General features: G+C 36.5%; 1 protein-coding gene across 1 annotated transcript in view; it reads right to left on the minus strand.

Moving 5' to 3' along the window:
- Nucleotides 1-514: 514 nt before the first annotated feature.
- The window catches only part of SYT4 (synaptotagmin 4), a 65,504-nt gene continuing 56,248 nt past the window's right edge, over nucleotides 515-9,770 (minus strand). Inside the window, exons 2-4 of the mRNA XM_009281183.1 lie at nucleotides 6,182-6,996; nucleotides 4,299-4,419; nucleotides 515-1,189 (exon numbers count right to left, since the gene is read on the minus strand). Coding sequence (XP_009279458.1) covers nucleotides 882-1,189; nucleotides 4,299-4,419; nucleotides 6,182-6,996 — 1,244 coding nt within the window. The 3' untranslated portion in view covers nucleotides 515-881. The remainder of the gene's footprint in view (nucleotides 1,190-4,298; nucleotides 4,420-6,181; nucleotides 6,997-9,770) is intronic.

Genomic DNA, 9,770 nt, shown 5'->3' on the forward strand with positions numbered 1-9,770 from the left:
CTCATCTCAGTAGAAATGCTTTCCCATGGCTTGAAATGCTTAAAGTATAATCCTTGCTAGAGGAAAAAACCACAAGCTATATCTAATCCCAAATTCTAGCTGTACTGTAACATGTGCAGTCACCCATAAAGGAGCCCTTTTAACAAAACAATGTATGTTAACTTGCTCAACAATTTGTAGAATGTATCTATTTTGGTCACTGTAATAAAACAAGTTATATATATACATATTAAAAAATCCAAGTGTAAATAATTATACAGTCTTTCCACACATAAAACAACTAGTTGCACATGATGTGGTATGTAAAGCAAATTGCTGAAAATCTCTTCAGTCTTTGGGATGATCAAAGTATAAGTAACCAAAACTTACAAATAATGATTGAATTTTCATAAAAGAAGGTTTTTGATGGAGGGGCAGAAGGAATTCCCCGCCTACTCACCCTCATTCCCCATGGCTTTTACAGATTCGGCCCCTTCCCCCAGTAAGCCACAGGTGGGGTTTTTTTAGATCTAGCGATATATTTTAATGAGGTTATCTTCTCTATAACAGTACTAATAAGGTTTCCAGTGACTTTTTCATAAAACGTAGTCTGTTCTTATTGAAGTTTATAGTGCTTCAGAAGTTTCAGGCTATTTAAACTCCAGAAAAGTATGAATCTGATCCAATTATGTTAAAGTCTAATGAAACAGAAATTCCTTTATTTACTGTGAAAATTTAGTTACCTTCTGTTCTGATAATTCAATCCAGTTTTTATTCCCCCACCCCCCAAAAAAAAAGTCTTGTAGTTACAAGCCTGTAATTATACATAGCAAAGAAAGAAAACTGCTCCTTGCCTATGGAAATATATATAGTTTTTCAAGTTCCAACCCCTCTCTAAGCTGTTAACCATCACACAACATATGCCATTTGGCAATTTGTCTCCTAGGGTATTCACAAATTTCTTTCCAGTGCTCTCCACCTGTTCCTTCTGCTGAAGATCCCAAGGTTAACCGACCAATGACCTCATTCCTTGACCCCCTTTCTGAATCTAAAACCAAAAATTCAATGCTGATATCATCAAGGCCCTCACAAGGAATGTCAAAGACAAACAATTCATTGAACACTGCATTGGGGGTGCATTTCTTCACATGGGTTTTCTTTTTAGAAATTCTCTTCTTAGCATGGTACAGGTTCACTTTGACATAAGGGTCTGCAATGAAAAGAAAGAGCACAGATCAGCTATTGAACAGTGTTTTTTAGAAATTTGTTGATCCAGTTAATGGTAAATTTCATGACTTACCAACATAATTACATCACAATGAGGAGCTGTTTCAAGTTATTAAAGATGATTCATCTCATCCAATTTTTGTGTTTACATCTGAATTAGTCCCTTTAAACTCCCTTTATTGTCACCAAAGATGTAATCAAGATAGTCAGTGAAGTTTAGGGCGTGATTCATCTGATCAAATACAGGTGTCTCCTTCATCACATAAATCCTGCCCTGTAGTCCATTAACCCTAATAACATCTCTACTACATGCAAAGGTGGTCTGAAAATACGCAAAATTCTAATGGACTCTGACAAATATGTGCCATTACATATTTATGTGTAACAGAAATCTTCTTTTCACACATTTTACCAGTAGGGGATAATCATTAACGTTACTAAGACTTACGCAAAGAAAAGCCTCAGAAAGGAGAGAATAAGCTCGTGCTGAGAGAATGGATGAACGGATGCAATTCATTTCTGTTGTGGTTCTACCAAAGTCAATTAGCTTGATTAAATTGCTCCCACCAATTTTTATTGCACAAATTTAACACTAAACTTTAAATGTAAGTGTACATTTGTTGTTAGGGTATGTACTTGGCTTTATGTCTGTTCTGTACTACTGTTGAAGAAAGGAAGGGAAAATGTCCATAATTTTAGCTGTTAATCAACTTTGAGGGTTTGCATTCCTCATAATTATTCAACTGTTGCAAGATTCCTTTGCTATTGTCTTCAGCAATGGGTATATTTCTTCCTTCAGAGGAATTCTAGAGAATGCTTCAAAAATCATCTCTTTCAAGTACCTTGGCATTTATTTCAGTGCAAATGTGGGCCTGTTTCCAAATTCTCATGGTGCAAAGATGCAGTACAAAATCCTTTCTACTGGACCCAGTCAAACAAGATAGTCTATGTAAACAATCAGCTAATAAACATCAATAATAGTTGAATTTTTTTTTAAAAAGTAAAATTAAAACTTAATTGTATTTAGAAATGCTATGCCAAAGTTATCAGAGTGAAATGGTTGGATGATGAAAAGGTTTTTGTTTCCTTGAACGGACAATAGCTTAACAGGAGTAAGGTATGAAAAAATACATCTTCACTTTCACATTCTACCACCATAACAAACATTTTTAAAATAGGGTTTAATGTATTTAGAATGTTCATTGGCTTTAGAATGTATATATGTCACACAAGCATTAAAAATATCAGAATCAATACCCATTAGTGGATTCACATTGTTGTTCATTTCTGTTTAAAGGACATTTTCTGACTGTTACTTCTGGCCAGCTACTAGATAAGGCTAGAATGTCTCTCTTGATTTTTATTAGGTCTACTAGGAGACCTCAACACCAGTGATCAAAGAAACCAAGGAGGTTTTTGGAATGGAACAGTTTCTGAGTAAAAAAGTTCCCGTCTTCCTAAGGAGACTGAGTTATGCAATTGTTTAGCTGACCCCATAGAAACACCGTTTAACCCTCCTCCTTGTCCAAGATTTATGTTGGGCTGAGGGGAAAGTCACAGAGGAAATAAGGACCGTCGTGAGTGCAATGTGTTACTGACACCCAAATATCTATTGAACCTGGTCTTGCTGATGAACAGCAAATAATGAAGAACTGTCTAAATGAACTAGGTGTCCAGGTGTAGTATGGCGGCCTGTATCTCTTAGAAATATTATATTCCTATTATAATCAGCAAGGTTGTACTGAGGAAAGCAGAAAGAGCAAACAAAATTTATAGCTTTACTTATAAGATGTACAGCAAGCAAATGTGTAGTTTGGATGTGCTATATGGTCCATGTGGCTGCTGAGACTAGGGGGGCTTTTGTTTCCAAATTACTTTCCCACCTGGGTCAACCTCAGCCAGACTTGATCTGTTGAGATCAGCTTGCCGCCATGCTGTTATCATGAAACCTCCACTATCTGCTGTGACTTTGGGCTTGGTTATTAAAAGTACACATGCACTCTCATAGTGGAGTAAATTGTTTTGTTGGGCTCCATTTATATCCTTTCTCCTTATGATACGTGAATAAAATTGAGATCAGAAGGAAGATTTCAATGGAACTCCACCATGTAAATGGGAGCTGTCTATAGCTTTGTTCTATTGGATCCAGGATGGGTTAACTTTCTAGGTAAATTGCAGTATTTTTTGGTGTGAAAAGTAGAAAGACTGTATTATTGGCTGTAGTAATTATGATTCAGTGGTTTCCAAAACTACTTCTTTTAAAAAAAAAAAAATCCTGTGAAGTGAAAGAGTATCAGTCCTATACAGAATCAACAGCAGATGTGCTACAGTTGGTATAGTCCTTTGTCGTGTACTGTTCTTTTTGTGTGGTTGTCTTATCCTTAGCATACTGTACATTAAATTTTATCCTGTTATTACCTTATCTAGCATTAATGTGCATCTAAGTGCAGTTCTAATATTGGCTTCAAAGGAGGTTCCACTGAATGCAAAATGCAAAATGGCACAACGAGACCAGGAGAAGGGAGTGCAAAACCTGTTCCTTCTTAGCGCACCCCAGGTACAGCTCATGATAAAGCACGGGTGTGATGTTACAACCTGCTTCCAGCACTGGCACAGTTCACCTTTTCACCTTGCCCAGGAAATGTTAGTGCTCAGTGGGCCAAATTCAGCACAGATGTAACTTGCTGCTTTTCTTGGTGCTAAGCTGAGATAAACCATACGATGCTCTCACTCAATACTGATCGTCTATAAATAAACTGGGTTTTTGTCATAGATAAAAGCTTTTAGTATCTGCAAACAACATCCCATACTTATGGCAGACGGGTTCTGTTCAAGACAATCACAAAACTCATTGGTTTCCACTGCTAACAGACGTCATGGTTTTTTTAACATGTGATTGAAGAACAACTTTGTAAAATACATACCCTGGAAAATAAAGCATTGACCTAGATATGAATAAAATAAATAGGCTGCAAATAATAGTGACACCATTTCTGCATTTATGGGCTATTTTTAGTCTTTGAAATGCCACATTTCAGCTGTCTTCTGTCTGTTTTATATTCTTAGGGCATATTCATTAGTAAAAGCATTACCTGATAATCCTGACACATCAGATTTTGGTAGATGCCTGGCTTTTAAAACAACCACAGTGAGCGTGTTTGTTGTAGACTGATAACAGAGGGAGATCAGTAATTCTCCACGCCCAGATGATTTCTGAGGAAATGAAAGAAAAAAAGGAATAAGACTATTTATAAGCAATTACATTGACCAAGCTTTAAACCAGAATTAAGAAGATTTATGAAATGTCACATAACTGTATGTTCTGAAACGGTGTAAAAGGATATAACTTATGGAGCTGTGCTGCTTTACATAGCAAATATCATTACACTCTGCTGTAGTTATATAACTCTTCTTATGGTTCATTATTAGACTGAACAAAAATTAATAATAAATAAGTGAAAATATAGGTTGACATGGCATCATTAGCTTCAGAAATTAGAAATGAAATCCTACATCCTGAGAAAAAAATCTCAGTGAATGAAAAAGGTCTTAAGCAAAACAAATTTCACATAGCAAATATAATTTCCCTCTGCTGTAGTTATATAACTCTTCTTATGGTTCATTATTAGACTGAACAAAAATTAATAATAAATAAGTGAAAATATAGGTTGACATGGCATCATTAGCTTCAGAAATTAGAAATGAAATCCTACATCCTGAGAAAAAAATCTCAGTGAATGAAAAAGGTCTTAAGCAAAACAAATTTCATAAAGATATATTGAAAAAAATAATTAATAAAGGTAATTAAAAAAAAAAATCTTCAGTATTTTTTTTTAAACAGGAAGGATTCAAACAGTTAGTGAAATCTCATCCCTGACACTTTCTAAAGTAGTATAAGACACATGATATAAAGATGAGATCAAAGACTTTCTCTATGATTATTAGATTTGAATTTGCAAGAGTAGTTTATTTCAGAGAAAGGAGGAAGACAAGGGAAACAAGCAAAACCAATATTTTATATACCAGAAAACCCAATAAGTTATCAACAAAATATCAGTGACATAGTTATAGTTGTTGTAATATAGCCTTAGAATTGTAAAATAACAGTATTAGTTATAGGTATGTTGTCTGGTAGACATTTCTTTGATTTGGCAGCATGCTTGCTCTTTGAAAACAATCGAATTGAAAGTCAATACACATTCCACTTCCTTAGTAGAGATTAAGAGACGTGTGTGTGATGCATGTGCATTTCTGTGGTTCAGCTGTGATGGTTGTAAATGATCTTTACATTCTGAAATGAGACAAAATGGTATGAAATATTTTTAGCCCAGTGAAGTCAGTGTGTTTTGCCATTGACTTCGGTAAGGCTTTGGCTTCTCCCTCGTGTCTTACTATCCTTAGTAGAGCTGCAGCCTGTATCACAATTCTTGAGTAGTAGAAGGTAGTGACAGCACTGAAGTGCAAGAACATGCTACTGCATCATCAATATGATCTCCAACAGGTTCCTTAACTAAAGACTACCTGCATTCTTTAAGAATCTGCTATAAAACCCATGTAGCTGAAGTGAAAGATTTACATTGTCTTCAATAACCTTTAAGAAAGAATGATTTCAAACAGAAAAGGGGAGGGAGGAGAAGGGGAATAATAAATAACTCTTTGCATTCTTTCCTTTTAAAGCAAATTAATGTGGATTGAGGCTGCTTGACCTAATGTAAATGGGTCCACCCAAACCTGCTGGATCAGCTGAATAAGCAAGTAGAGTTTAGAACATTAGCAATTTCTTGCAACATGCTCATTGTAATGTTCTTTTATTACATTTGTGTAATTGCTTCCTCATACTGCCATTATGAAAGCATCTCAATGACTTGCACGATGAGCTTGTTCCCTTTTCTTTCCAAGATGCTAGCAGCATTACGCAAGAAACATAGCTAACACTAACACAACACTTTTAAAGTTTAAATAAAAAATATGTTACCCTAACATTTCTTTTGGTGATCTCTCTGTCCATTAGCAGCCTTCCTTCTGACAGTTCAATTCCTGCGAGGGGAATGAGGACTTCTCCAATGACATCATCTCTGGAAAACCTGTCAAAGCTCAAGATCATAAAGTGAAGCGTTAAGTCTTGAATTTGGCTATAGGGGATCCCATAAAACGTGAAGGTCTCATCGAAAGCTGGATCTAAGGTTTTTCTCAGCACTCTGGTTTTCACCTTGTGTTTTTTCTCAGGCAGGATTGTCATTTTGATGTAGGGATCAGAAGTCATTGACTGTTCATCCATTGCTGGCAGCCCACGTGCCTCTTTGATGTTCACTACAAATGCCTTTTTCTCAAAGTTGTACTCTAAGGAGAAAAAGAGAGTTCCTAGCTTGTCTTGTTTATCTTCAGATGACAGGGAAGTGATGGATTTTAAACTATCAGGGGATACTGAATCTTTCTTCCTTTCTGCAAAGCGCTTAGGAGACAAATTTTCAAGATCTGGAGAGCTCTGGATTTTAGGGGTTGTTTTGGGGAAGTTGCCATTTAGATCTCTCTTCTCCAGGTCAAGATGGAGAGAATTCTTTGGCATCGCTGATTTGTTCTTTGCTTCACTTTTATCATCTGCTCCAAACTTCTTCTTACTGTTGAGATTCTCAGGGTAAATATCAACCCCCTTCAGAACATGGACAAACTTATATGGAGGGGTCTTATTGGATTTGGAAGATTTACGTTGGCAGCAGATCCAAGCAAAAAGGGAGACAGAGAAGACAAGGCCAAATGCACTAAAGATCCCAACCACTGTAGGAATTTCATCTGCAAATCAAATAAATAGCAACAAGCACATAAGCAGCAATGCCTTGGACTCTGTGTGATATTTAACAAAGTAATAATTGAGTAAAACAAACTGATACGAGATGGTAATAGCAGCAGGATCGACAGACTGAAAGTGCTTTGCATTGTACATATCGCTCGCCACCTGCAGGCATGAATGTGTAGTCCCATACTAAGGCACGCTCGTTATGTTAGTGTTTTTCCATACACAGAGTGTTTGGGAGGAAAATACTATTCCCATCCTGATAGTAATAACCATTAGTAATTGCTCGACTATCTCATCCTTCTGTGTGTAGTGTCTGAGTTTATGTCTGTGAGTAATACCAGCTTTCAGCAGGTTTCAGCTTTGAGGTTATGGGGCTTTGTTGGTTAGATAAAACAGATCCTGAAATATGCATTACTTATAGATACGTTGTCTGTTTTTCACAGTGTTTCCTAAAATACCTTGTACACTCAGTTAACTCATTTTTTTATGCTCTGATCCCATAATTGCCTGGAGTTATCTCTTGAAAGAACTGAGTTTAATTGGAGGTTATAACGCTCAACAGTTTCAATGGGATTTTCAATACTTTGTAGGAGAAAGTCTATCAAGAAAATTTAGAATAATTATATACCAAGTGTCTTTTCCAGATGGATGTGACATTGGGCAGTTGCACGTGAGTCCAAAGCTGAAAAAACCTATTAAGTGTGTCATTGATAACCACTAAGCTTTGCATTTAAGACACTATGAATCAAAGCTATGGGGAGTTTACAGGAAGGGTCACTACTTTTTAGGAGTATATAAGAAAAACATTAAAACATAATTCTCTTCTACCTTAATATGAATCCTATACTTAAACTGAATAAAGAGAAAACTGAGCAAGTGTTACAACCTGAATTGTCATGTGGATGCATTAGTTACATATAGAGTACCATTAGCCCTTCAGAGCATGTATCAAAGGGGCAAATGAGCACAACTAATTGGAAATCCAATTTTGCCCATAAGTAACATTACTAAGTGAGTTTAAACCTCCCACAATGTAACAATCAGAGCTTAATCTTTATTCCCTGCAACAGTGGAAGACCAGTAGAATATTAATGGAATGACATTGTTTATGCATAAAGGCAATTGTGTAACAGTTCTGGTTCTCTCACAAATGATTAGCAGATCGTTCTGGATGAGAAAAGCAAAACTATCCCCCTCTATGTATTACTAAATCAGCTTCATCCAGGTAAAAGCTGGGCAGATAGATGTGCTGCCACTCTACCTTTGCTCTTTAGTGGGATGACTCAAAAAAATCCACAATACTATCAGAGCAAAGTAGGACATAATGTTCCAGCACAGAAAGGATCGGGCCTGGCTATTAATTTCTTCTGACAATATTCATGTCACTTTCCCTTTGCCCACAAGCTGTATCAGGCTACATACTTACTTGTAAGAACCTAATGAAATGACTGACAATTATATACATAACCAACAAGTATTTTTTCTAAGTTAAGCACGTGGCTCTGAGTTTCAAGAATTCCCTGGGCTGCAGAAATTTAAATATACATGGTATAAAGGTAGAAAGCATGAAGTAACAGAAAACTAATCAGAATACTTTAATAGCTTTTAAGAATGATTTGCACATTTACAATACTTTTTAATGAGATGACAGACTTTTTATAGTAATGGATGTTATGCTATATTTTTAATTCTACAACTACTGAAAGCAGTGGTAGAATCAATTTGGTGATTAAAATATTAATTATCTTTCTTAAATAAGTAATTAGTTTAGCATGATGTCACAAGTGTGGTTAGAAACATCAAGTGGGTGGGGTAGGAACGAAGGCGAAATGGTAAATAAAATGGTTTTATATTTACAACTAGTTATGTTGCAACCTGAATTTCTTGCTGTTGTCATAATGTAAATCAATTGGTTAACATTCAAGGCAGCGTATTAATAGGAAGCATCACCTACTGATCCTGGGAGAAGTTATTATTTCAGTTACGTGATATAAATCTGGAGTCACTTCACTTATGTCAGTGGAATGATCCTTGAATTAAACCATTGCTAAAGAAATTATAATCTAGGCTAGAGTCAATATTTGTAAAGCAGAGTTCAGAAACATTTCTACTTACTGCTTTTCTGCGTAAAGCTATTTATGTACCTATTTTATAAGTGCACGTATATGACTGTTTCTGAAACTTCTGGTATCACAGTTGATCACCCTACATCCAGTGCGTAGAAATGACACAACTGAAAAGTTCATTGTTTTCATTGCTATTCTCAAGGAACCCAGATTGATCAAGATGCAGCTGTTTAGCTAAAAACACTGGTATCCTGTATTTTCATCTTCCTAGCAATGTCCTTTACAAAACTACCTTTCACTTTAACTAACGGTTAACAAGTCTTTCTCTACAACAAGAAAAAAGGAATGACAATTATTCCAAGAATGGCTTGAACAAAGATTTTCTCCGTGGCACAGGGTGCATTTACATCATTTAACTCTGAAGCCACGCTACTTTAACCAAGACAGAGAAAACAACCCCGAACCTCTCTCATCTGAAAACGCACCTACACAAACCTCTTCATCTCTCCCGGTTCTATAATGGCGCGCGGTACAACAGAGGAAGAGGAAGAGAGAGAGAGAGAAGGAAAAGAAAGCAAATTCACACAACTTCTGAGGTCGAAGAGAACTGGGGGGAATCAGGTTCCTCCCAACAAGCTGCGTGCTGGGAGGCGCGGGGTGGCTCGGCAGAGGCTGCCTGCGGGGACTCCCCCCCGGGGGGGGGG

Source organism: Aptenodytes forsteri, unplaced genomic scaffold (assembly GCF_000699145.1).
Source record: "Aptenodytes forsteri isolate BGI_AS27 unplaced genomic scaffold, ASM69914v1 Scaffold36, whole genome shotgun sequence".
NCBI lineage: Eukaryota > Metazoa > Chordata > Aves > Sphenisciformes > Spheniscidae > Aptenodytes > Aptenodytes forsteri.